The sequence below is a fragment of the Phaethon lepturus genome, unplaced genomic scaffold, assembly GCF_000687285.1.
Source record: "Phaethon lepturus isolate BGI_N335 unplaced genomic scaffold, ASM68728v1 scaffold4463, whole genome shotgun sequence".
NCBI lineage: Eukaryota > Metazoa > Chordata > Aves > Phaethontiformes > Phaethontidae > Phaethon > Phaethon lepturus.
In genome coordinates this window covers 1-27,543 of record NW_010526823.1, presented here as the reverse complement: position 1 = coordinate 27,543, position 27,543 = coordinate 1, and the positions used below count along the sequence as shown (strand labels likewise).

Here is a 27,543-nt window from a genome sequence, read left to right as displayed (position 1 = left end):
GAAAGCAGAGCCTAAGAGTTTAGGGCAACAGGCCTTCTGAAAATACCGACAAAAAGATTAGTAATAAAGTCTGTGGTTGAATTAGATACCTAAAGAAAACATACTTGAAAATTAAACCCTACACAGGTAGAAGGAAGAGGATGTACAATTTTTTTTTACTCTCAGTATCCTTCCCCAAAATTCTCTTCTTCCCAATAAAGTCCGTATAAATTAATGACTTTCGGTTAGCTAGTTCACTGACTGAACTACACACCCCACATACCAATACTGTCTTTTTCTTTCATTTACTTCTCCCCTACCCCACCCTTCTCCTTTTCTAAATGTTTGTTCTATTTAAATTGATCCCTATTTTCAGCTACAAATGTGAGCTCCTAGGGTAAAAGCCACCTCTTTGTTCAGTGTTTACGGAGTACGCTGCACGTTGGAGTCCTGAACAGGCTCCAATATATTACTAGAAAACAAGAAAAGTAAACCCGATTTTATTTTATTTTTTTAGGCTATTCCATGCAAGGGTTCACATAATAAGAGAGGGAAGGAAGGAGAGAGAGATGCCAAGGGAAGAAGGAGAAGAGGAGTAAGAAGGAAGCCAAAACAATACTGAAGAGATTAGGAAAAGCAAAGTGCCATTAAAACAAGGCTTTGGTTTACATACAGAGGATAAGGAGGCCATGCCAGAAGAGCCACTAAGATTGGTTAGAGAGCTGGGACTCTTCTTGATTCTGCCATGGGAATAACTGCTTTCTGATGCTGTGTCTGTCTCTCTGTCATCACTCTACAAAACATCACAGAAAGAAAGTCTGTGTAGGTTCTTTATAGTCACAAGGAACATTAAAAAACAACAAACAGAATTTTAATGCAGATTGGGACTCGGTGAAAACCTGCATATAAATCCCCTTGAAGTGCAACATGAGTAATTAATATTTCTTAAATTAGGTCATGCACTTAAAAGAAGAAGTTGAAAGGGAATTTTTCTGATGCAAAGCCTACACTGAAAAATTTTTAAAGCAGTAATGCAACCAGCCTTTTTGTTTGGTTTTAGAACTCAAACAGCAATGAACAAGTACAAAGTTAATTTTATTGGAACGATTAAACTCAACTTCTCCCCTTCACTATCTCATGCATAAACTTATGATAAGTGATAATGCTCAGGACTTTTACCAGTCCCTTTCTGTTATGTAGCAAATACCATCAATTCTGTCGTCTGTCTGTAGGGCAGTTAGCTGGACTGTAACATGCATAGTAGAACAGCACTGGACACAGTGAATGGCTTTTGCAAAAAGCCTTTCTGGCAAAAGGGCAAGCAGGGCCCTGCTTTTCCATCAGGAAACTGCAGTTTTGGTTTACTTAGTCATTATCAGGTTATGTGCTTACAACCCCATTCTGTCTCAATGCTACCACTGTATTAAAGAATCGATGCTTTACTTTGTACGTGTGCCTCGGCATCCTCCTACGCAGGCTGTTAGAGAAAGCATCAGCTCCCTGTTGTATTCCACCCATGAACAATTTACGAGGCTTCCCCCCTCCGTACAGTTCTGACCTACTCTCATAGATCTTCTACTAAGAGATGCAAGATTAGTAAACAACGATTTCTACACACATTAAGAAAATGAATATTTATAGAAATAAATATCTAGCATAAAAGCATTTTTAGTAAGTCTTTATAAAGATGTACTGATTGTAGCTTCTCTGGCTATGCCTATACTGCTAACTAAAAGCAGGCCAGGATTGTTCCCCAGTTCAGAGGCCAAAGGTAAGGACTGACTAAGGTCCATCCTACCTAGGACAAGGCTCCATGAGAGAAAAATTGGTTTGGAGAGAGCTATTTGGGACTGTCCAAAATAAATCCAGGGAGTGAAGAAACAGTTAAGCAGGACGGATAATCAGTCCTGTTACATGGACTCTTTGAAAGACAGGAAAGTCCTAAACCCTTTTGTAGAGGATGGATATATGGTTTGCCTCATTCTAACTGCTGTCCACACAGAAGGTCAGCAGAAGAGATACAGGACTGAACCCAGTTCTGCTTACTTTCAACCCTGTCCTTAATTTCCTCAAAGACTGCTCTTTGGCTGGGAGCAGCCAAAGCTCTTCTCATGGAGGTTTGTGGAATGCCTGGAAGTTCAGAGGCAAGGAAGCACTGGAGTGACTGCACGCCTCAAGAATGCACTACACGTGTGATTTATTTTTTTTGTTAATTCCAAATGTTAAATAAGGATATTGTTACTATTCACAAGTAGAGAATCCTTAAGTTTTAGACTGTCCTCTCTTTTAAGCAGAAAGAAAAGACACTGGTACTCTAAAAGATAGATTTCTTTGTATTTCTTCGTAAACTAGAACGTATATTATTATCAGAATTCATTATTTTTAAAATAATTCCAGAACTCAACTAGCGCATGGAAATGAACGTTAATACTATCGTGACTACATGGTATCTACAATGCTTATTTCTAACCTGTTATTTCTACCAGATTTATGATACCCATTCATTAGTTTCATGCTTTGTATCGGCCAGATGGTACTTCAGTGATGATAAACTCCAGGGCAGAACCAGCATGTGGTATACATACATGCTATTTTTATAGATATACACTCTATTTTTTTAATATATATATATACACACACACACATACATACAGCTGTGCATGTGTGCGTGCATGTGTATGTCTTGTATTACATCCTGTGCTGTGAGCTTGACAACTCAAGTCAGTACTGGGATTAATCACAATTTTAAAGATAAATTTGAGGGGCAGAATAAACAGATTTGGGTGCTGACAATTTCTTAGAATATAAATATGAACCAAACTCCTTCTACTGTGACCATGTCATCCTTTGGCTTTCAAGTATTTGTCAAACTGTTTAATTCAAAACCCACGAGTAAGCTGCTTAATTGGCTTCTTACATAGGCTGTAACTGGGTGTTTTTAGATGCCCAGATACTCATTTCAGACTTGTTTGGTATCCCACCTCTAATGCTTTGAAATGCTTATCTTTTGATCCATACGGTACAATGTTAACAGCCTTAGAAAAGTTTCCCATGCATTCTTCTCAGCAGAAGGGGCATTAGGATGGTGTAATTTTAGAGAATCTTTAGTTAAAGAGGTGTCATTCATGGACACTGAATGGTTGTATCAATGGTTGTATCAAACCTGTATCACCACATTTTGCTTATTTCAGACTTTAGGCGGGAGTAGGGTAAGACAGGGCACAGCATATTCCTGATTCTGACCCTTCAGATCTTTTAGACACATGTTTTTAGAAAAATAATCTGAAAATATTGATGCTTATGTTGCAGTTACAGCGATAAGGGCTGGGGTAAGCAACAATTTCTCATTTTATAGCACAGACACAGGTATTATTCTGATATCTATGCCCCAAATTCCTGTGTCCTATTTAAGCCTGTGTCCACCAATACACATCCCTCATCGACAGGACTCAGGTGTTTGTGCCACCGTTTTCTAACAGCTTGGGGCAGGGGGACTTTTGCCTGCACATTTGCCATACAAATTCACATTCATACTATGGCACCCAAGAAAAGAAAAAAAAAAAAAAAAAAGAAAAAAAAAGTGAAAAAGAAAAGAGAATCTATGGTGTTATCCAAGCTCAACAATGACGACGTATCTCCTATTCTCCAGAGCTTCTTTTTCCCTGTGACTAATGGAGCTACCTCTTTTAGGCATTTATGGTAGGATGTTTGTGCTTGATCTAAACAGTCTCTACTCCCCTTTCTACTGACAGTTTGGGGAGTCATAGACCAAATTGCTTATCACTTTCAAACTTCAGTGTCATTTTAAGAAATTTGAATACGGTCTCAGAGCTTATTCCAAGGCCCACATCATTATGATGATGATAATAAAATAGATTTATAGTCCATTATTATTACAGACACAGTATGTTTTTGGAAATTCTGAAATTTCACTTGCACTGAGTTAACAGCCTGGTAGCTGAGCCCACATCCCTAAGCAGAACACCAAGCTAATACCCCTCTGAGAAGGGTCACCAGATGATGACTTTCTTATGGTCTTAAATGCTCATTTTAGACTTGAGGCTCTGAAGAAAATAAATGTATGCACACATGTATGTTCTGAAGAGAAAAAAAGACCTGTTAGTTTAAGGATAGATATTGCCTTTGGGAATAACAGCAAGCATTCACAGCTTCAGTCTCCCAGATAAAACATGCTCTGTCTGTTGAGCTGTGAGAAGAAACCTCTAGTTACTCAACTAAAGCTCCTGAAAGGTTAGTTAGCCACAGGTTGTTTGTGGTAATCTCACAATTGTTAAACCACAAGCTCAACTCTATGCCATGGTCCAACAGTAAACTGAGTTGGCCGATCCTGGAAAGCACTACCTGACAAATGCAAAATGCCACAGTAATCAAAAGTTTTAGTTACAATATTTCAGAGATGGAATTTACCTCTTCCTGTAGGAATGATGGTACTGACTTGCTCAGTCCTTTGAGTTTTTCAGGATTGGAAGACAGCTTATCAGGCTGTGAAGGCACTGTGGAAACTGAAGAGCAGCAATTCAAGAGGCTTCAAAAATACGTTTGTACATCAAAACAGTGAGATTGCATAACAAGACACGGTTAGAGACTGCTTCAGATGAAATACATGCACATGCACAACCAGTTTACAACGTGGATGCAAGACTTTTTTTCCCCCCGACAGGGCTCAGAGAAGCTATCGTTAGGAAGCATAATCTACTTTGACATCTCCTATAGCACTGACCAAAGGACTTTGTCTGGCAGGAGCAGAAACATTTACATTGTTTGACATGATGTACAAGCCTGGGTGCTGCAAGCAAATTCTGATCAAATGTGATAAAGAAAACCTTTTCAGTTTACCTTCTAGATATTCTTCCTAGAACAATAAGCACACTCATGCACTAACCATACCATCATTGACATTAGAGTCATCATTTGGTTCTTGGTAAGAAGTTAGTGTACAAGCCAAATTCTGTTCTCTTATTTACTCAGTCTAATTAATTGCAATAGGAATATTTGTGTAAATCAAGCAATTTTCAGACCTGAACAATTAATTAACAATCCTAGTTAATTATAAGATGCATATCTCATTAATGATGCACTTTTTTGCAGCCCATCTCTTCAACTTTTGTATACCTCTACTGAAGTTCACTTCTATGTTCTTTTGCTGTACAAAGCTTAATTGCACAAGCTAGCTTTGCAAAAATCCATTTTGTGGCAAGCCCATGATTCTTAGAATTTTGCATGCTCTAACCCCACTTACATTTAATAATGCACTAAAGCTGTAGGTCTTTTGACTGGATACACCACCGTGCAATGCACCAATACTGAATACCGTATGACAGAGAATTATTTGGCAGCGACAGCTACAGGGACACATATCTATTGCATAAAATGAAACGCTGCACACATGACAGGGTTGTTTGCAAGGCATGAGTTAAGCTTTTGCAAAGCTTTTGCTGTTGAAGCTCATATAGTGCTCAACATATCAGTTATTGTCAGTATGCAGTTAGATGCAGTTTCCCCATTGAGCAAGTATCTAGTCCAGACGTGTAACTTGTTAGCTGTTAAATAAAAAAGGATATTTAATGTATTAGTTTAAATGTCAGTGGAGAAGTCTCTCTGTTGTCTGCTGGAAGAATCCTATTACTCACTTCCTGCTGCATTTTCATTCCTCTCTTGATGCTGATCAGGTTTCGGACCTGCTCAGTGCAGTATTGACAACAGTCATTCAGTAGCACAAACAGCTTTGCAGTGATATAAATAGCATCAATATATTTTATATATGGGAAGCTTTTGACTTCCCCAGACCCCTTATGTTTCTGTGTTTTGCATCGCTGTCCTCCGTTGAGGAACTGGGTCATAATAAAGGTAATATGAGTGTACAAGCTAAGCAAAGCAAAAAGATGAATAGTATTTTCAAGATAACTTGCCTTATTCTGTCTGTACAGCTATCAGTCTGGCTGTGTTCATCATTTTTTCACAACTTCACTCAATAAATTTAACTCAACCACCCCCCTTTTCAGATAAGTGTCTACACATTCCATATTGAACGTAAAACATGCTTTCAGTAGGGGTCTCCATTTGAAATCAAAGGGCAATACAGTACTTAAGTCTTGTTGATTTACTGAACATTGCATGCATCTTATTATGCTACGATCATCCTACTTGTACGACAGGCCACTAACATGCAAAATGCTTTAAAGTATCTAAAACATGACAATAAACACAAATGTGCACAACTATTTTTTAAAAATGTAGTGCTCCAATGCAGTAAATAAAGAATTGTGTGTTATATTCCACCATATTCAATGTTCTTTGACAGTTTTCTACTGTGTTTATCTTGACGTGTTCTTGGAGCAGGTTTGCTTTTATTTTGCTTAGATTTGGAATTTCTAAAGATATATAGAAAAATTTAACAGGAAGGCATCTGTAATGCACTAATGGGCTGATGATATTAACAGTAGCTGATCTAGCAGTTCATCTATTGCTTAGAGTAATTCCACTTTGCTGGCTTGAGACAGGGATTGTAAGGGAGGTTCCTTTTCAGCTGATGTATTCTGAAAGGTGTGTTGCACAAGCAAAAGTCATCTTGCATCTTATAATTCAAGATATGAGCAGACAAATTCAATATTTACTAAGGCCAAGTCTTTCAACCCAGCTAATGTTCAAAGCTCTCAATGATTTCAATAGCTGTTTCACAGGCTGAATGACCAAAGGCCAAAGCAATACATTGGTAGGTGGCACAGAGTTCCTACAGATGTAGCAGGACATAAGTATATTTCTTAAGAATAAAACAAACACAACAAAATTCTACAAAAGCATTTCAGTCATGCTGAAGTTAATCAAAACTAAAAGTGCAATGCAATTCTTAGTTTAAATCCTTCACTAGCAAGCAGAGGCCCTTGAAAAAACAATCAATTTCCATGCAGGCACAAAAGATATTTACCATCTTCAGCACTAAGAGCTAATTCTTCCTTTGGATTATTTATTTTTCCTTTATCTGTGCAGGAAAAAAGTAACACATAGTTAGAAATTTTGCTGTTCAGTATGATAAAATGGATGGCAGTGGTAATCAACAGAGTTAAGAGTAACGAGGACAAAAAACCAAACAAACCAGCAGAGCCATGGGAATGGTTAAATTCAAGAGATGCTTTCTACTTCACACACTACTTCAAGCCTATATCCAAGCAGCAGTCTCACGTTGACACAGTTTCTGTCAGTGTGCTGTTACAACAATGTTAGTGCATACCTAAAACCTAGAAACTAGATAGAAGCAAGCAATAGCATAAGTAGTATTAGAAGAGTAATTTGCCAACAATAGCCAACATCTTTCAAAATCTACACCTCCGCACTTCAGTTTACAAATATCAGTTCAGTTTATGTCTTCCCCATTAGACATGAGAAAGGCATGAAAACACTTGGGGGCAGGGTGAAGGGAGACAGGAATAATAATTTTTTAAAAATCCTAGGAGGCTACAGAGGGAAGTCAGGAATTAATTTTAAGCACAATCTTGTCTCACTATATTCTCTTAAAGTGAGTTTGGTTTATTAACTGCTAGAGTACACAGGTGAAACACTACTAAACTAAGATAATTTTTTTCATACTGCTGCTGTCAGTATGAAATTTGACCCAAGCAAGCAGCCAGAAGACAACGGCAGTTGTTGCTCATTGCTAATTTGGGTACTTGCCAATACTCACATTATTGAAAAACTATCCAAGAAGCTGTTCATCACTGATTAACACAGTGCATTTTTGGAAGATGTCTGCTTCATAGACCAATGTTGTTTCAAAATTAACACAAAGAACTGAAAACTAAACCCTATGAGAACAGAATTCAGTTCTGCAGTACAAGTTCCATACAGCTTATTGAGAAACAAAGACAAAAACACTACTTGGCAAAGCTGTATGGAAGACCAGCATGAACACATTTAAGCCAAACTGGGGGTCATGGGAGATACACACAAGCTTTGTGCTCACTTGAGGTGGCTGATGGAATGTCCTCTAGACTTTTGGAAGGCATTTTCCTATCTGCACTCCTTTTCAAAGCCATCAAAACAGGGTTTAATTCTTCTTCTGAACCTGTTACGAGACAAAACACATGAACACTGCACACACAGACATGCCATTTTAAGCAAGTCACTAAAAAACCAACCATGGATTTCTCATGAGAATCTATTTTGACTGTTAGCAAAGACAGTGAATGTTCAATGAAGATACAAAATAAATCCAAAATAAATAAAAAAATGTCTAATTTTAAGTGTCCATTTGCTCGCTCTACATTCTCTCAGCCATCAGCAGAGAGAGGCAGGTTGGTTCATTTGTTCTCTGTCTCTACTGACTAATAAGGGGGTTTCAGGTAATTATGGCACTTAAGTTTCTATGAACGACATAGGATAAATGCAGACTTTAGCCATTTTGTAACCATCTTGTTATGAATCAGCCCAAAAAAGTGAATAGCTTTAGTTTTTCCCTCTGTGTAAATTTGTCCGTTATATTTTCTCCCAGTGAAAGTAATTTTGTTTCAATGCTTGAATAGCAACCACAAAAACCCCAGCTCTGGAGATATTTGAAATTATGCAAATATCTCCAAGTGCAGAATCAAGCCAGACCTAGGTCCTTCAGAAACCTTTAAGACCTTCTCTCCTTCCTACCTCACTTTCCTCCCCATCAGTCAACCAACCAGGCCTTACAGTGTAGCTGTCTGTAATTATGGGTAACAACAAATTATGTTTCATTTTCCTTTTATTTTGAGTTTTCATTTCCATTGGAATCTCACTTTTAAAACAGGCTCAAGAGTATGTTGGCAGGCCCTGGAAACTTCACATAATTTCTCAGATTCTCCAGGTGGCAAAAACATTCCTAGTCTCTCAGCAGCAGATTAAAAAGGTTAAATTACCTCCTCTATCTTAAGCTCCTCAATGACTATCACACATTGACTAGAGCCGCCATTCAACCAAATAATAATAATCAAGGTAAACAGACCACTTCATTTATATGGCCTCTTGCTAGAGCAACAGGCAGCAGTGCTAAATGAAATAGCACAGAGTATTGGTATTGTCTTTATATCCAACAATTCCACTGGATATTATATATATTTTTAAAATTTTTTTATATACCAAGTATTTGAAGTATTTCAGGTACCTTTGAATAGTAGCTGGTGAAACTAAAGAATGAACTCAGTCAGTCACTGATTTTATTTTTTTCTCCTCTTTTAATCCAGTATATTTAAAAGAAATAACCAGATTTTGAGTGTTACAGCCTTATTAATTTCAAGGCAATGTCATGGGGAAGGAAGAAAAGGGTAAATCATGGAGACTGACGCAATTGATTCATGCTGCTAAACTCCCCTTACCAAAAAGGCTTACTCAAATGTAGTATGTGTTTGTCAAACACTTTCCAATTAAAGGACTTAAATTAGTTCTTCCCACCCTTCCCTAAAATATATCCAAAGCATTCAATTAAGAAATAAGTATCACACAGAATTTCAGTTAACATATTTCAAGCTGGCTACCAAAAAAAAAAAAAAATGGTAGCCATGGTTAACAACCCAGCGCCATGAACTTTAGAAATCAAACTGCTCACGAGTTGAACTTCGCGTTCCAGAGTGGGACTCAGAGTTTTCATCTGAAAACTTGGATCCCAAATTTGAGCCGTCCCCTTCCTCTTCATCATTATCCTCATGCTGAGACATTAGGCAGAGTTGAGCTCCTTCTGGCTGGGGAAAGTTGCTCTCGTCTTTAAGTGGTGTGCTTGCCCTTCTGAATGTCAATAGTGCTTTAAGTTCTGAATTCTCTTCAGAGGCATCCAAGGATGTGCTTTCGTCTCTCCTTCTTTTTTTGTTTATCTTGAATGGTTTAATTGCAATCATATTGGTCTCTCCTTCCAAGGGAGGAAGAGCAACTGGAGCCATGTTGCTCCTTTCTATTTTATTAATAGCTCCATTTCCTTTAGGAAGATCAGGAGCTTCAATTTCACTTACTGCAAGATCATTTACTGAAGCTTTTATATTTTGTTCTGGAGCTCCCCTTTTGATAGCTATCTTCACCTGTGTATGATAGCTACTTAAAGCACTATGTGGCTGTGACATTGTCATGAATAGAGTCTCTTTTTGTGATGGAAACGTATGATCCCCAAACCTTTCTTGTTTATGTAACTCTTTGGATGTTGGACACGAAACTTCAGATGCTTCTTTAAAAAGTTTTTCCAAAGAGTAACTGAATTCACTGAATTTTGCAATATTTGAAACAGAAGTTTTTTCTATTGTTTCTTGTACTTCTTGAGGATGATCTCTCTCTTGTTGATGTGGAGCATGCATACTTAGACTAGTCTGTATTTCACCTTGCATTTTCTTATCTGTATCTTCCAGCACAGAAGCAGGTGTCTCAGAGACCTCTTTCAGTAGCTTCTGCAAATTAACATCAAATACTCCATATTCAGCCTTGGACAGTGCAGATCTTTCTATGGTCTCACTGATTTCCTGTGGCAACTCTCCACCATGCTGATAAGTCGTGCTTTTAACTTCCACCTCAGCAGTTCTCTGTACTGTGCTGTCGGTAGGTTTTGGTTTAGGAGGTGGCGTTTCAGAGGCCTCCTTCATCAGCTTGTCTAAAGCAGAACTCAAGCCACTGACCTTGGATGGGGCAACAGACTTTTCCATAGTCTCATTGACGTCTTCAGGCTGACCAGTATCTTCTTGGCATGTCGATTCTATGCTACAATTAGTTTGTAAGATACCATTTGTGTCATCAGATGTTTTCATTCTCATTCTTCTATATTCAGAAGGTTGAGATGCAAAAGTTTCTCTGAGCAGGTTCTGCAAAGCAGCTTGAGGCCTCTGAGAACCCTCAAGAGCCTGTGGCAACTCTCCACCATGCTGATAAGTCGTGCTTTTAACTTCCACCTCAGCGGTTCTCTGTACGGTGCTGTCAGTAGGTTTTGGTTTAGGAGGTGGCATTTCAGAGGCCTCCTTCATCAGCTTGTCTAAAGCAGAACTCAAGCCACTGACCTTGGATGGGGCAACAGACTTTTCCATAGTCTCATTGACGTCTTCAGGCTGACCTGTATCTTCTTGGCATGTTGATTCTATGCTACAATTAGTTTGTAAGATACCATTTGTGTCATCAGATGTTTTCATTCTCATTCTTCTATATTCAGAAGGTTGAGATGCAAAAGTTTCTCTGAGCAGGTTCTGCAAAGCAGCTTGAGGCCTCTGAGAACCCTCAAGAGCATTATCCTTGTCTGCTGCCTGATGTTGTAGACAGAAAGGTTCAAATTCCATAAGCAGTTTCCCGAGGCCTTTTTTGTTTTCATGCTCACCTGTTGATGGCACATTCATTTTTTCTGTGCTTTTGCTTGTTTCTTCTTTTTGATCAGCAGGAGAAATGTCATGGCTCTGTTCTACTGCTCTTTCAAAGACCCTACACTGTTTTGAGTGAAAAGTCATCCCTTCCAAAATGTTTTCTTTTAGGTTCAAGCTAGATGACATCTCAGAGGCTTCCTTTTCTAACTTCTTTAGGCCTAATTTGAATACATCAAGCTCAGCTTTAGGTAGAACAACCTTATTCACAGTCTCTGTAACTTCCTCTTCAGGGAGACTGACATGTAATGGAGTAGTCTTGTTCTCCACTTTTTCTATAGGTAAACATAGCCGATCATCTATTGCTGTCTCCTGTAAAGCATCTTTATCACCAGGTGATTGGAGCAACTGCAAGGAAACATCATGTTCTTTTGATGAAACAATACTTTTTTCTACACATTCTTTAACTTCTTGCTCTGGAAGACCCATCTTTTCCTCTGGTTTTGAGATAAGTGGTTTTCTGTCCAGCTGGACAGAGTCTGTATTTTTTGTGTGTGTCACATTCAGACCTTTCAGGGTAGGAGATCCTGGAGGCAGTTCACATGCCACAGAATCTAGTTTCTGTGGTTTTTCTCTTTCAGATGTTTGGGTTTGTTGTTGAATTAACTCTTGCTTGCTCACATTATCTCTGCCTTTTTTATATCCCTTTGATTTTCTTTCATAGGTTATATAACTAGTATTCTTTGGCAAAGAAACATCTGCCCTATCGATGCCACTCTGTAATTTAACTCCAGTATCCCAGAAGTTTCTCAAACTCTGGAATTGTGAAGGATTTGAAATTAGATTCTTGGACCTTTTATTAATTTTTTCTTTTAAAGACAAAACCTGGAAGATGGGCTTCTGTTGGGAACAAGCAGCAACTTTTCCTTTAAGTGTTTCTTTGTCATCGTTGTCTTTGCTTTCTGGGGAAGCTGAAGTGGAACCAACTATTGGCTGCAAGTTACTGGCTTTTGGCAATTCTGTATATTCATGAACTTCACCATCAGACAGGAATATTCTTTCTGGCTTTTCAACTGCATGGCCTGGTCCAAACTCAATAGGGTTTTGATGTTCATTTCTTGAGGTCTGGCTTGCACAACTTAGTTCAGCACTTCCTAACGTATTCTTGCTTTCATCATCCAATCCATTAGGTAGGTATACTGCAGTTGGTTTTATTTTGTCACTTTCTCCAAGACCTTTCAATGCACTGCCACCTGATGCATTAGTATTGATACTAACTTCTTTCTCTCCATGACTGGGAATAGTTTTATCCCTTTCCCAGAATGCTCTGATCTCCCTTATTCTTCTTTTTTCTCGTATTGCCTTCTCCAATTCACATTTCTGAGCTGGTAGCTTGTGTTCTTCATGTTCCAAGAGATTTGATTTTTGATTTTGTTGCTTGATTTCTTGACCGTGTTCTTTTTCTTTAACTCTTGTACAGTCAAATTCAGCTAAGGATTTGTCATTTTGCTCCTCATTCTCTTCCTCATTCTTAGGTTTCATCGTCTCTTCTATCAGCTGTGTATCTTCTGAAATAAATGATGTAGGTGATATACTGTTCCATTGTTTAATCTTTCCAAATGCTCTCTCTTCTGTAACATCTGTTTCTCCATCCATGCTACGCCCACTGTGTTTTGTAGGAAGAACTGCTGTTCTGGTTGAGAAGTCCACTTCCTCTTTGGGTTCCCTGCCTTGGGATCTAGCTGATACATGCTTCCTATCTTCAGTACCAGAACTTCTTTTAAACCAATCTAAAACTTTTGATACCGATTCATCAGCCACTTTCATGAGTTCATCAACGTGTTTGTCAGGCTTGAAAGTGGTTTTAGCATCTCGCTCCTCAACAAGATCAGGCTTACCTTGTTGAAGACTTGTAGAATTGGTATTTGACACCTCATGTGCTTCTGTCTTAGCAGAAAGCTGATGTTCATCTACAATGTAAAGAAACTTATCAGAGTTAGCAATCAGACACATGACTCTACGAATGTTCAAACTATGTTAGAAAATCTCTCAGAATTATTTTTTTTTCTGTAACTGTTAGCAAAGGAGAGAGTTCTCTGTCCTTGTGTTTTTGGAAAGAACCATACTGCAGGCAATAGAGTGAAAAATAAATTCCTGCATTGAGCTATCCTACTGAGAGATTAATTGTATTACTTTTGAGGGTGTGAGCAGATAAGATTGTTTATTCCCATTCTAAACAAAAAGGCTGCTGATAAGTCGAGGCCCGGGGGCGGGGAGGCAACCCAGCATATTTGTGTTTAGTCCTATAATCAAATCCCCAAATCACAACTGGATTACTACCAAAGACAGTCGACAGCAGTACCCCAAAAATTCTTCAGTTTCCATGCAGACAGATCTACCAGGCTTTACGACAGGAATTTTATCCAAATGCCATCACTTCACCTTCATCATCCATGATAAAGGTGCCTATCCAGGCTCTGATCTGATTGCTAATTCTTAAGAATACCAATAGAAGATCATCTTAAAAACATTGACTGTATTACAGCATTAAAATACAAAAAAGTGATTTAGAATTTAATTCTGCAATATGTAACACATTCCTACTATTTCTGTTTCTTAGTTAATTCAAACATTGAGTGCATGCTATATGCTATTGCAACCTGTACTTCACTCCTATTAGTCTCTTACCAGTAAAGTTTTTGTGTGACTTTGATTCATGGCTCAAGAACTGGTTGGATTTATTTTCACGTGTCTCATCAACACTCAGTTTATTATTGCTGTTTGGTGGGATATTGCTGAAGGTCTTCTGTGGAGTTTCAAGTTTCTTAGGAGTAACTGTCTTTGTCTGCAAGGTTTCATTAACCAGGAAGACTGACCTATTACTGTCACAAGGGCCAGATGCCGATGTATCTTCTTGTAAGCCATCTCTTGTTTTTATTTGTAAAGCTGATGAATAGGTTCCCAAAGGCTTTACAGCAGAAATTTGCTTATTCCCAAATGAATCTGAACTAATAGCATCACTTCCACTACTCTTTATTTCATCAGATTCTAACAAATCAAACTCTCCTGTTTCTCTACCATGGTGTAGCTGTGGGCTTTGCAGAGGTTCTCCTTTACCTGTGCTAGATGAGAACCTCACTTGTTTTAGTTTTTCCAGTGAAATTTGTGTGGAGTCTTCTGCTTCTTCCATAACAGAGTTCTTCTCAGTTTCTTCTTCAAAAATAGTTGCAGTAGGAAGACCATTCTTTTTCTGAACATCTAACATCTGATTAACATGAACTTCTGAGTCAGTGGAACTTGAACTTGAACTGCATTTCAGAATGCCCCTGGGTGGTGTACCAATGCCATTAACCCTCTCAGTCCGTTTAGCTGGTTTTGGAAAAAAGTCTTCTCTCTGTGACACAGGATCTGTTGCTTTGTGAATCAATCTTCTAGCTTTTGGGACAGGACGCTTAACTGGTCCTTTCAGTGATTCATCAGTAGGTTCTGCAGAAAGCTTCTTATGTTTCTCTGTTTCATCATTTTGTAAGTTTGGTTTAGGTTGGCTCTCTTCTGAGGGTGACAAAATTTCTGTAAGACATGTATAGAAAAGTAATCATGAGTTTACATGGCATTCATCTGCATAAACAGAGGGGTATGACACAGTGCAGATCTAGAATGCAGTGTTTATTAAAAAGTGGTTTATTAAAAACACCTGCAGTAAAACACAGGAAGAAATTCAACACAGGTGTTCATTTGTATGTAACAGGAAGTTTTAACAAAAAATCCTGTAGTTATTTTTTATTCTAGAAGAATTAATTATATGACAATTCAAAAAACAGAGAGCACACCAAGTTTTTGATCAGTGCTATTCCTGCAAGGGATAAACCTTGCAGGGAAGGGCAGCTTTTGAATATGGGTACACCTCTTCAGGTTCAGAACATAAACAGCAATGTACAGAAATGGAAACAGGCTATTTCCACATTCATATGCAACAAGGCAGAAATATAGAAATAATGTCCCAGTAGGGAGATGAATTTTTTTTTTTTTTTATTCCTGATGTGCATGTTAGCAAGCTTCATAACAGAGACAGGACAGTAATTTCCACTACAACTTCAAATGCCTGTATTGTCATATATCATCACTCATCTACTTGCTTGCAGAGAATACTGCAGGAAAGAGAAGATTTGAAACTAAACAGGACTGAGAAAACAAAGGAGAAAAATAGAGATCAAAGAGGGTTAGGCTGTTTCTGTTGAGCCAATAGCAGCAATGACTGGAAGGTCATAAAGACAACTCTGCCAAATTAAAGGAAATTTCTCTGTTCTCTTAAGAGCAATTCAGGACAAACAGCCCTCTCGGATGGAGTGCTTAATGCTGACTGGAACTGTGGGTAAAAGAAAGGAAGCAAAACCCATTTAGTCACATAAACAGACGTTTCCTGAGTATATTCATATGTTTTACACGGGGCTTGAGATGAACTAGTTGATAACTCCACATAGTTAAGATAAAACAGGTTTTGATATCTTACAGAAAGAAGCAATGAAAGTAAAAATAATTTCCATATAAACAACCAAGAAATTCACAGTCATGATAAATAAGTATATTTACCTTTCTTTTGTAGCTGAGGTAGAATAGCTGGTCTGTTTTCTGATTCCGCACTGCTCAAGTTATCACCTGATACAGTGGAATTAAATGGATTTCTCCTTCGCTAAAAAAGGAATGAACATTATAAATGCAGTCAAATTGTTATATTAATAAAGTCTTGACAAAAATAAAGTGCAGTGATTTCCTCTGCCTCACTACCCTGTCAGCAAAGAGTCTGAAAGCATGCCTCTTAAATTAGATACGTAACAAAAAACCTAAACAATATAAACCAGGGAACTATCAGAAGTGCTACTGATAGCCTCATCCTGTTCTTTTTGAAGTCACCTACAGCAGAGATAAGCCAACACTTAAAGACACTTGAAAATCTCAAGTTCTGGCAAGTTAAATAATTTTATCTCTAATTCTATGATTTCAGAGATATTAGAACACAGCAGGACAATTCTTTTCAGTGGTTGAAGAGGGTGGAAATAATGTCAAGCACAGCCAGCCACTGAATATAGCCATAACAGCACTTTAGCACTGAACTTCTTACAGGTTTCCATTATCTCCCTCCAAAAGAAATAAATACTTACTTTTTAAAATTTATTATCTCTCTTCCTCAAATCTTTAATTGTCTTTACCAATGAAGGAAAAAACCACACAAAATGTAAAAGACAGCTTCTGATGTATTCCATACCAGTCATACCTTTACTGGTGAGACTCCTGCCTTCATAGGTCTTTCCTCTGGTATGTCTAACACTGAGGTTATTGTTTTAGAACTGCAAAGAAAAAGCATATAACAACTTCAGCAAACAGAACTTTACGTTAAGCCTTTTTGTAAAAACAATAAAAAGATTTGCTTGTACATGCTCAAATATAACCTCTTGGCTCCGAAAGTGTTCTGTTTAGCCTGTTCTCATCAGATTTAGAAGCAAACCTTTTCCTTTCCATACCAACGGGGTATTCTTGCTGCTTTGTTTCCTTGCAAAAATTTCTTTTTGCAAGGAAAAAGAATTCAATACAACTTCTACTTGGCATGACAGAAACCAAATTTTAAATATTTTTTATATTTTTGAGCAAGCTTTAGGTAAATATAGCCACTCTCCAAACAATATCAGTGTTGCCGTCTCCATCCTTATCCTACACTTATACTTCTAGGACTGAAATCAAAGTGGAGGAAAGTGCCAAAATCTGATAAAAATAGAGCTTTGCAAAATATTAAAGTCCAAAAAAATCAGAGGAACTCCATTACCACTATATCAAAGATGACACGTGCCACAGATGGCAAAACATGCCCTCAGATCGAGGCCACCCTCAGCAAGTTCACAGACGACACCAAGCTGAGTGGTGTGGTTGACATGTCTGAGGGACAGGATGCCATCCAGAGGGACCTGGACAAGCTCGAGGAATGGGCCCGTGTGAACCTCATGAGGTTCAACATGGCCAAGTGCAGGGTCAGAGCAACCCCCGGTATCCATACAAGCTGGGGGATGAAGGGATGGAGAGCAGCCCTGCCGAGAAGGACTTGGGGGTACCGGTGGGTGAACAGCTGGACAGGAGCCGGCAATAGGCACTCGCAGCCCCAAAGGCCAACCATATCCTGGGCTGCACCCAAAGCCGTGTGACCAGCAGGGCAAGGGAGGGGAGACCCCCCTGCAGTGCTCCTCAGCACAGGAGAGACATGGACCTGTTGGAGCGGGGCCAGAGGAGGTCCCAGCGATGCTCCAAGGGCTGGAACAGCTCTGCTGGGAGGCCAGGCTGGGAGAGCTGGGATTGTTCAACCTGGAGAAGAGAAGGCTCCAGGAAGACCTTATTGCAGCTGCCAGGACTTAAAGGGGGCTGGTAAGAAAGATGGGGACAGACTTTTTAGCAGGGCCTGTTGCGATAGGACAAGAGGTAATGGTTTTAAACTAAAAGAGGGGAGATTCAGACTAGATCTAAGGAAGAGATTTTTGACAATGAGGGTGGTGAACCACTGGCACAGGTTGCCCAGAGAGGTGGTAGATGCCCCATCCCTGGAAACATTCCAGGTCAGGCTGGACGGGGCTCTGAGCAACCTGATTTAGTTGTCCCCGTCAAGATGTCCCTGCTCACTGCAGGGGGGTTGGACTAGATGACCTTTCAAGGTCACTTCCAACCCAATCCATTCTATGATTCTATGATCTCAGGACAAGAAAACAGCTCCCAGCTCTCATCAAGTTCCAGGTACAAACAGGAGCTCCCTCCTCACATGGACAAAGATCTCTCCAGTCAGGTAACTGGCAACAGTCTGCTCTGCTGAGAAGAGAACAACTTTCCCCATCTTCTCCAGAGTACAATACAGCTTATCTCAAATTTTAGAAAAAATAGTCTGGCAGCCACCCTTGAAAGGCTACTGGCCTCTGGAATGCTAAGTGTGTCTGAGAAGTGACATTGCTCCCATTTTACAAATGGAACATCATCATTATGGAGAAGATGACACTGTAATGAGCAGCGTAAACATAAGGCTAGGATAAAAATACCAGCTGTAATCTGACCTATAAACTTTGACATCTCTTCCTTGCTCTTTTGGTTCAACACTACCTTTAAGAAATATCCCACCATGCATAGCAATACAAACTCAAGGTGTGAGCTGATCTTGTAATGGAAATTATGTCTTGGGTGAAAAATAAACTGTTCTTATTTCTAGAGTAACTGCAACAGTCTCATATGCACATGCTAGGTATATTATTATTGTTCTCTTTATTCTTCTCTGATCCTAATAAGAAAAAAATATTTTCCTAGTTCTCAATGAGGTCGATATTGCAACTTCAAATTTCTTTTTAAAATATCATTCCACATCACAGTTTTTAACCTTAGTTCTAACACTTTTTTTAAAAAAATCTGAAATTACTTATATTTAAAGAATCTTCCTTCTGCTGAACTGGAGTTTACGTTCTTGCTTTTATAAGCACTTGAGTTTGTGTTTTTGTTTTTATGAGCACCTGTGTGCTCCTGCACTTTGTGTCTCAGCTACTCCATCTACTACCCAACAGTAGTAGGGTAGTGACCTTTGAGGTCAAGGTCATGAATGCTTTAACCCTTCCCTCATTTCAAACAAGGATAATACTGTTATGTATTATAACATAATATATAACAGGCTGCAAGAAAGTGATAAGACATTCTTCAGTCTGCAGTTTTTACAGGTGGGGAAGTAACTTTTTTAAGACTTTTTTAAGTCTTGTTGAAAACACACACTGTCCCACAATATTTTAATGCAATGCTACTTCAGATTACCATAGAATAATTAAAGAGCTGTTAATTTGGCATTACATACTGGAAACCCTGCTCTAAAGAAAGCATAAAGTAGAGGGAAAACCACACCTAGAATCCTATAACTAGGTTTCATAACAAAAGGTCTGAAAATATGAGTTTACCCTCAACCCATACAGATGGGAAAACTGAACAAACAGTTCCCAGATATCCTGCATTCACAAGGCTAATCTAAGAGAGTGTATGAAGCCAAGCTGATAAGTACACCCAGATGATTAAAAATAATTCCTGCACTGCAATTCAGCAAAACAAAAGTGCTGAGAACCACAACGAAAGCCCGAACTCCCCAGAGACTGGACAGCACTGGACCAAGGAAGGCAACCAAGGAACCAAGGAGGCAACAAGGCAAAGGCAGGACAAAGCTGGAGAAAGGGATTATAGATTTGCAGGCACTGTCAATACAGTCTACTCAGGAATGGCCTCCCATTCAAACCAATAGGCTTTCCTGGGCTCATCCTGAAGCGTAGAGAATCTGGTGTGAGTAAAGTTATTTAATGGTACTCCATAAAAATGTCCTTACCTAGGTTTCCCAGCACCCCTATTATTCCAGGAAAGTTACATGGATTTTAAGAACTAGGGCTTTTTTCAAATTTTCACCTTGCAGAAGTCTAGGACCCAGACTTGTCACCTGTTAAATGTAGGCTAAGAATATTCTCCAGCCTAGGGAAGAAAAGAACCTACAAATCTTAATTTGAAAGACAAAACCCATTTACCATTGCCCTTTTTGAGATTCAGCATATAGACAGATGGTGTCACTGAACAGAGGTAATATTGACAGTCTGAGTCACCCTACGAAAGCTCGTTCTGTGCAAGGTTACACCTTCAAAAGACACTTCACACACCTGGCCTGTAAAGGCACCGGTATGCTACAGAAAAGCACCACAGTGATATAATGCCCAAGAAAAAAATTTGTTCATAGCTTCATTACTGAATTTAGATATTTGAGGTGTGAGGATGAAGATCACTATGCTAATTTTAAGAATATAGTTGTGGGCTGATTTCTGTTCCACCTAATATAGCAGCACCCTGACTCAACAGCAGTTGAGCTGGCCCCAGGGCTGGATTTGACCCTCAGCAGTTTACAAACAGATCTACCAGAACTGAACTTTCTTTACATTTTGTTAAGAATTGTTTTGATTTAAGAATAGGATCCATAACAAAAATGGTATAGGTGATTTGTTACCACATATTTTCTGGTCCCAATCCTCAGGTTAGCAGTTGTTCAGTTTGTGCAAAACTTTGCAAGCTAGTGCTGGCCTGAAGCCCACTCTTAGAGGAACAAGGGGAAAAAAATCCCGAACTCTAAAACTGAGAGCTCCCACAAACCTACCCTTAAAGTAGCACTTTAAAATGTTCCAACAACATTGGGGAAGGGCATTGGGGAAGGAACACTGAGAGGGAAGCTGAGCAACCTTTATCATCCTTAGTGTACAACTTAATTTTTTGGGAAGTCTGTAACAAAGCAGTTTATCTAACCATTTTCAGCATAATTTCAGATATGGGTAGGACAGATACCCATCTGAGTTCACCGATAATGATATGTAAAGAATAATAGAAAGCATTAATGCAAGCCAGAGTTAAGACACCAACCTTTGGTGCTATTCATCGTGAGCGTGCGTGCCCAGTTTGCAGACCGCGAAAGTTTAAGATGGAACTGCTACTAGATACTGAACAAATGCACAGTAGGAGACAAGCCTTGCTGTAAAGAAAAAAACAGGTGACAGACAGAGAAGGACTTAGAAGACAGATAAGAAAGTGAAATGTTACAGAGCTGATCAGTGACACGACGAGAAGTAAAACAGTCAACCTAAGAAGTAACTCTCACTGTTCACTGAAAGCACAAAACAATAGCTATCTGTGTTACACCCTGGTTCTTGTTTCCTCAATGATGTTGAGGAATCTGGCTATTTAAAGACATTTCATTTCCACCTGTTGTCACCCTACCTAGGAGATCAGCAATTTCCTCTTCAAAGGCATCTTTTTTTGAAAGCTCTTCACTCAGCCAATGAATTACTACATGTATGTGTTTTAAAGAGAGGACATTTCTCTCTCAGAAATAAATTCAGAATATTTCAAAGCAAAATGGAGCTGTTTGGAATATTTACAGACTTGAGTGATTTAATACAAAATCCTCTGTAGTTCAGAAACTGTTTCTCATCCAGCTTTTGTGCAACAGCTATAGCCATTCAGGCATACCCAAGCTGACTGTCTTGCCCTACTCTGAATGGAAGCTTCTCTCTTGCAGAAAGACATTCATTTTTCCTCAGTAGAATCAGATTTGTTTACTGCAAGTATCCAAAGATTCTGGTTCTTTCCACCTGAAATACATTTGGTGTCTTTTTTAAAAAAGTGTCAGACATGTTAGGCTGTGCACCCAAAAGTCTGGAAAATTCTAAAGGGCAATTTCTTAATCTCTGATTCTTCATATGATCCAAGTTTAAAATTCAGTTTGATTCAATCAATAGCCTGGTATCACTGAGTGACTGAATGAAGAGATGCAGAGGGTATTGTTCCCATTATTAGTAACTGCAAAGGACTGATCATGGCCATGCATTCTAACCAGAAAATCCTGGTCTCACTTCTGGGATCCAGACTAAGTTGTGACATGAGAACATGTGTGGGACCATTCTGTACACTTTGGGCAATTTTTTCCTTGTTGAGGTAAGCTGAAGATTGTTCTGCATTTGAATGCAGAACAATTAACAATGGATGACTATGATTTGTCAATCTTTCACATGCATGGATTCCTTGGGTGATTCTGAAGAAGCATTTGATGGTCTTTGAAATAAGAGGAAAGTACAATATTTTGGATGGAACTTACAGCTCACAAGTTTCACCAGTCCTGATGTATACATACTAACTGTGATTAAATAGACAGCTTACCTTGAACTGGATTTCAGTTGTTGCTCTTCTTCTTGATGTTCCACAATGCCACGTAGTTCTGGTGGCACAAAGACTTCTTTATTAACATTGCTCACCCAGCTGTTCTTTGCTTTGTTTGATTTGTTCTGACTCATTTCAGCTAAAATATGAAACAAGAATATTGTTGTTTCCCATATGTTCATACAGGACTTCTTAAGCAGCAAATAAGCTACTTCAAAAGTCCACCATACTTATGTACAGAAGCGGATCTGGTGCATTCTGAAGAATAATTTTTTTAATGCTACTAGAGATGTCACATACTGCTCTGAATACTTCACGCTACTACTCCAGCTACATCTGCTTTAGACCTTAAAGTGATTCTAAATGGAGCAGTTTTCTACAACAACCCTGGTAAAGACTGATCCTGTAGTTCCTGCAGGTAGATAAACATCGAAAATTTAACTTCAGTGTTCTGAGGTAACAAAAACAATTAAATCATAGGAAACTGAAAATATGTTGACGTTCAGTTAATCTCCTACAACAGTAAATTGGAAGTTGGTCATAAATGTTATTTAAGCAGGTGGCTAATCCTTTATGGATAGAATTACCACAAGAAGCTAAGTATAAAAAAACCAACCAAAAAGCTCCACTCATTCAGCAAATGACACAGGAAAACAAGGCTAAGTTGTAGTTACAACACCTATAGAAACTGCGTTTAAGGAGTTCTACTCTTTTGTTTTGTTTCTCTCCAAACAAAACATTGCACTTGCTTCTGATGTTAAACACAGTGCATTATCTTTCCACACTTTAATTTTTTTAAATAAGAGTTTCAGAATATAATATTTATTATCAAGTGAGCACCAAGCTTGCCAACGTAACACAATTTACACACAATACACTACTACCTATCTGTACTACTAAATTAATGTCTGCAACTGTTCTCTGTTGGCACAGCTGGCTTTAACACACGTTTCTAATAGATCATTTGAGGACACCCACCATGATGTTGGGGAACGGTGGGTGCATTCAAAGGTAACGTGGAACAAGATGCCAGTTCTAGCTGCCAGAGCTCCCAGCACATATATTTCAGTAGTTATAACCACTAGCTCTAGCTCATGGTGCCTACTATTTCAAATCAACTTGAAGCACCTCTGGTCTCCTTAAAAATAAAAATAGACCTCAGAGGTCTCAAACTGAGCACCCAAAATCTTGGAAATCCATACTACAGAGCAATTTCCTCAATCTCTGATTCTTTGCATGTTCCAGGATAGCTCACAGGGCCTCAAAAATGGAAATAAGAATGCAGTCTGGGAGTGCAGAGAGGTTTTAGTCCTACATATAAACACAAGCCAGTCCCTCCTCTTACAAGTCATCACACAGAATTCTCTTCAATACATAGCATTGAGGGAGAGGAAAGCTTACACTGTAAACTACATAGGAAATCTCATTTTTGCATCATTTTCTCCTTTTAGAGATACCAGTATTCATCTTGTATTTCACAGACAGCAGTGTCTGAGCTTAGCTAAGCAAGACCCAGCCTTTGCAAAATAAAATATAATCCAAATGCTTACCAAGAGTGGCAGGCTTCCGTCGCATGGAAGCTCTAATAATATCTGCTCCATGTATCTTATCTCTGTGCCTCTTTGACTTTGCTTCATAAAACCACTGCCCACTCATATTCTTTAGCTGAACATCGTCTTTGACTTTTTCTGGTAAATGTCTGGGGAGGGACAAAAAAAAAAAAAAAAAAGAATAAATTAGATACACACACTATCTACTTACCTGTGTGAACAGAATAAGAGTCCGGTATTTTTGGTTGGGAGGTATTTGTTTTTTGTTCTTAACACTGCCTCAGCTTGTTATTTTCATCTTCTGACCTGTTACTCTCCTTACTTAATTTAGAAGGATTATAATGAGTTGGAGAGGGAAGAGCCTCAGCCCTGTTACCCTCAGAGCATCAGTTGAAGTAACTCTTAAAAAAAAAAAAAAAAAGCTTTGCTGTGATAAACTCTCAAGCAGAGACAGCTCTGCAGAAGTCTTCAATAACTGCAGATCTTAACTTCTTGCCTCCAAAGGCCAGTATTCCAAGATTAAAACTGAGATAAGCTAGCAGGGCAGCATAAGAAATCTGTGCCAAAATTAAGACCATGACTGTTTGCTGGCTCAGAAGATGCCTTTTCAGGCTGTTCATATGGCACTACTTTTACACACGCATTCCAAAAGTGCACTGGAAAGACAGTGCCATTTTTTTTCCATAGGTTACACAAAAATCCTTATATGAGTACAATGAGTTACAAAGGAAGACAATATCACATGGATGAAACAACAAAGTAAGTTTGTGCAGCTTATCCATTGCATGAACTGCAGCCATTTTAAATACCGTGAAGCAAACTTTTAATAATTTGTTTTCAGGTTTCAGGGTCACCCTGCTTTTATGAAGCATACTTTTACAGAATAAGGAGTTACTATGTGCAGTTTGAGAGGTTATTTTCTTTCCTCATTACACATATAGCACATTAGACATATGCTTATACATGGCCTGGAGACTAACCTGCAGACCAGAAAAGTTACTACATAAATTTAGCGAGTACTTAATAAAAAAAAAGTCAAGCTAGGCTTCATCTGCCTTCTCCATTTATGTCCTTTCCTTCAGCAAACTAGCTAACAACAGAGCCCAAGGGAGAAATCAAAACAAATCAAGTTACTCAGAGACTTTAAGGCTAAACACAGTTCACATTGCTGTGGCACGGTGCTATCCTCCACAGACCTAATGGCCAATCATGGAATGGTTTGGGCTGGAAGAGACCTTTAAAGGTCATCTAGTCCAATCCCAAGGTTCATGCTAGTTTATGAGTTTAGGAGAAGGAACTTCTAGTGGGATCAAGTAGCTATCAATCAAGGCAGTCCTTTTATAGGATGCAGATTTGACTCTCAAGTACAGACAATCATTCACAGCAAAGAAAGGACACTGAGCCAGTCCCAACGCCCACAATAAGATGGGCCATTCTCACCTATCACCCAGCCTCTCCTTCACCCTTGTATGGCCAGAAATGAAAAGGCTTATTTGAACGCATCAGCTCTATCGGGATTTGAATACCTAAGCTTCTTGTTGAAAGTACTGTCAACAAGTCAGTCCCTCCTAGGTGAGTAAACAACTTCCCTGTCTCGAATCAGCCACACACATTTGAGGCTGCCAGGAGTTGAGGTCACCACTGGCATTTTTAATGCCAAGACTCAACAGTCCATAGCATTACTGGGCAATTTAAAGTTTGGCCCTTACTCTTGCTTATAACTCTCTGCTTCTCTAAAAGCCAAAACAAGCACTTCTCATATGCTGCAGGTCTTCCAAGTTGGAGCAGGAACACAGCAGTAGCTTCCCTCTGTCCTCAAGCAAATACATTACTCAGGTATGAGCCAACTCCTCATTGCTCACCCAGTTTATGAACACAGGCAGCAGGAACAGTGGAAATATGGCACGCAAGAACTTTTTACACAGATGACTGCTTCTCCCTTTCACCTTCTTTCCCAAGTGTTATTTGTCTTCTCAGAAGAGATACTCCTTCAGGCTAGGGACTGGCTTTTCAGCTGTTTGTACAGCCTGCAGGGCAGCAGAGCTTTGACCCCAGCTAGTGCTTCAGGGCAGCATGACAGCACATGCCAAGGGAGGTTCTTTAGTGAGAAGGTACTGAGTCACAGGACAAGTATTCAATGTCCTCACCCTGTTTGATTCAATCCTTTTACCCCAGATTCAATCCTTTTACTCCTTTCCCCTTTGTATTCATCCACTGAAACTAGGGTGTGGTGGACACCTTTACAAGTCAGCTCAGACCAATAAATCACTGCAGAAGTAGACAGGCTCCCAGGCCTCTCAGCTGTGTCAGCCTACTTACCTGCCTGTTGGACCTTCCCATCTGCGGTCAACTAACATAAGCAGGACAAAGAGGCACGGATTTGTCATGGCTCTAGACTCATTAAATGTCACCCATGGCCAACGCAGCTGTCACGTTGGCTGGAAGTGAATGTCAGGCACCTTGCTCCCACTCTTGCGTGCTGCCTATGGAAGTCAGTGTACCTTAACACCATCTCAACAGGCCTTCTAGACTTCGGGAGATAACAAAGGTATAAATGTGCTCTCAGTTTACACAGTACTTCCTTTACAAATGGGCTGTCTGTCTGATAGGGCTTGTATGGTAAGAAGTGACGGAAGCTCACAGTAGCTGACTTACAAACTACTTTTGCCTTCTCTTCTCACCTTGGTAGCACTTGACCTTTGTTAGCTTGGCTTACTCGCCTCTTCAAGAGACGTATTTAGCCTCTCAGTCCTGTCTTTTGGGGAACTAAGAACAACATAAATATTAAAGCTATTCCCAGACACTCTCCAGACAAATAAAGAAGCAGATTTCCATTATCAGAGAGACAATTAATTCTAGGTCTTGGCAGAGAAAAAAGCTTTTAAGAAGCCTGCATTCACCAACATATCATAGACTTGTTGCAAAAACACTGAAGCTACAAATGGGAATTTTTACAATGCTACTTGAATTCTCAAGCTCTGCTATGAGCAGACCTTAGCAGTAATATCAAACTGCTTATACTGTGTAGGCCTGTTTCACTGCAAGGCATTAGATTTAGACTGTGGTTTACCTTGAGAGGAATTGTGGAGAAAAATCAGACTGCAGCCATGCTTTTCCACCGCTATGTACACCTCCCAGCACACCACAACAGGATTAGAAGCCAACAGTTCATTCTCCGCAGCTCCCCAGTCAACAGAAAGGCTAACCAAGTTGTCATTACGTTATTTTCCTCTTGGTGACCAAAGAACTAGTAGGCACCCAGATTAAGATTCAGATTGCAGGCTCAGTTGCCAACTTTGCAATTAGGAGAAAATGCAATAACAGCTTTACATATGATGTAAACATGTATTCTGGAGTTCCTCCGTGGTCTGTTAAAATGCCAGTTAGCCTATGCTGCAGTTTTCAAAGTGAAACAGCCTGAAGTTATAATAAAGGTAGTGCCTGTTTCTTCTACAGGAACATTAAACTCAAGAAAACAAAGGTACACAGTTAAAAGGAATTAACTCTGAATTCCTCTTTTAAAATAAGCCTGAGTTTCTCTACTACTTAATATGATTTTTTTTTCCCCATATGCCTAGGTGAAACACTTTTGATGGCAAGATGACAAATTTTTCATCCCACTAGGGCATTAAGTACATGCAGAATTACATTGAATGGGAATACAAATAAACTGTTAGGCACTCTGCAAGCAAACCAAAAATCTAACACGTATTAGTTGGGTTGTTTCTCCGCACCTCCAGAATATCTGATAGTAGGCCAAATCACGTAGTACCTCTGTAAAGCAGGAAATCTGCTCTGATATAATCAATCCCTGTCAACCGTCCTATCAGCAAATCTGGAATGGTTTATGTTATGCTTTGTCGGCTAGTGTAATAGCTCATTGCATGTGAGGGCAAAGTGATGATTTCTGCTTCTTTTTTTGAAACAACAGTATCTAGCAGAATCACACAGAATCACAGAAACACAGAAACACTAGG

General features: G+C 39.2%; 1 protein-coding gene across 1 annotated transcript in view; it reads right to left on the bottom strand.

The window, feature by feature from the left end:
* The window catches only part of SYTL2 (synaptotagmin-like 2), a 30,619-nt gene extending 6,911 nt beyond the window's left edge, over positions 1-23,708 (bottom strand). Inside the window, exons 1-11 of the mRNA XM_010283170.1 lie at positions 23,567-23,708; positions 22,017-22,155; positions 16,549-16,621; positions 15,867-15,966; positions 13,965-14,846; positions 13,175-13,246; positions 7,958-8,059; positions 6,926-6,979; positions 5,631-5,678; positions 4,408-4,502; positions 653-772 (exon numbers count right to left, since the gene is read on the bottom strand). Of these exons, the coding sequence (XP_010281472.1) occupies positions 653-772; positions 4,408-4,502; positions 5,631-5,678; positions 6,926-6,979; positions 7,958-8,059; positions 13,175-13,246; positions 13,965-14,846; positions 15,867-15,966; positions 16,549-16,621; positions 22,017-22,155; positions 23,567-23,672 (1,791 nt within the window). The 5' untranslated portion in view covers positions 23,673-23,708. The remainder of the gene's footprint in view (positions 1-652; positions 773-4,407; positions 4,503-5,630; positions 5,679-6,925; positions 6,980-7,957; positions 8,060-13,174; positions 13,247-13,964; positions 14,847-15,866; positions 15,967-16,548; positions 16,622-22,016; positions 22,156-23,566) is intronic.
* Positions 23,709-27,543: the final 3,835 nt, after the last annotated feature.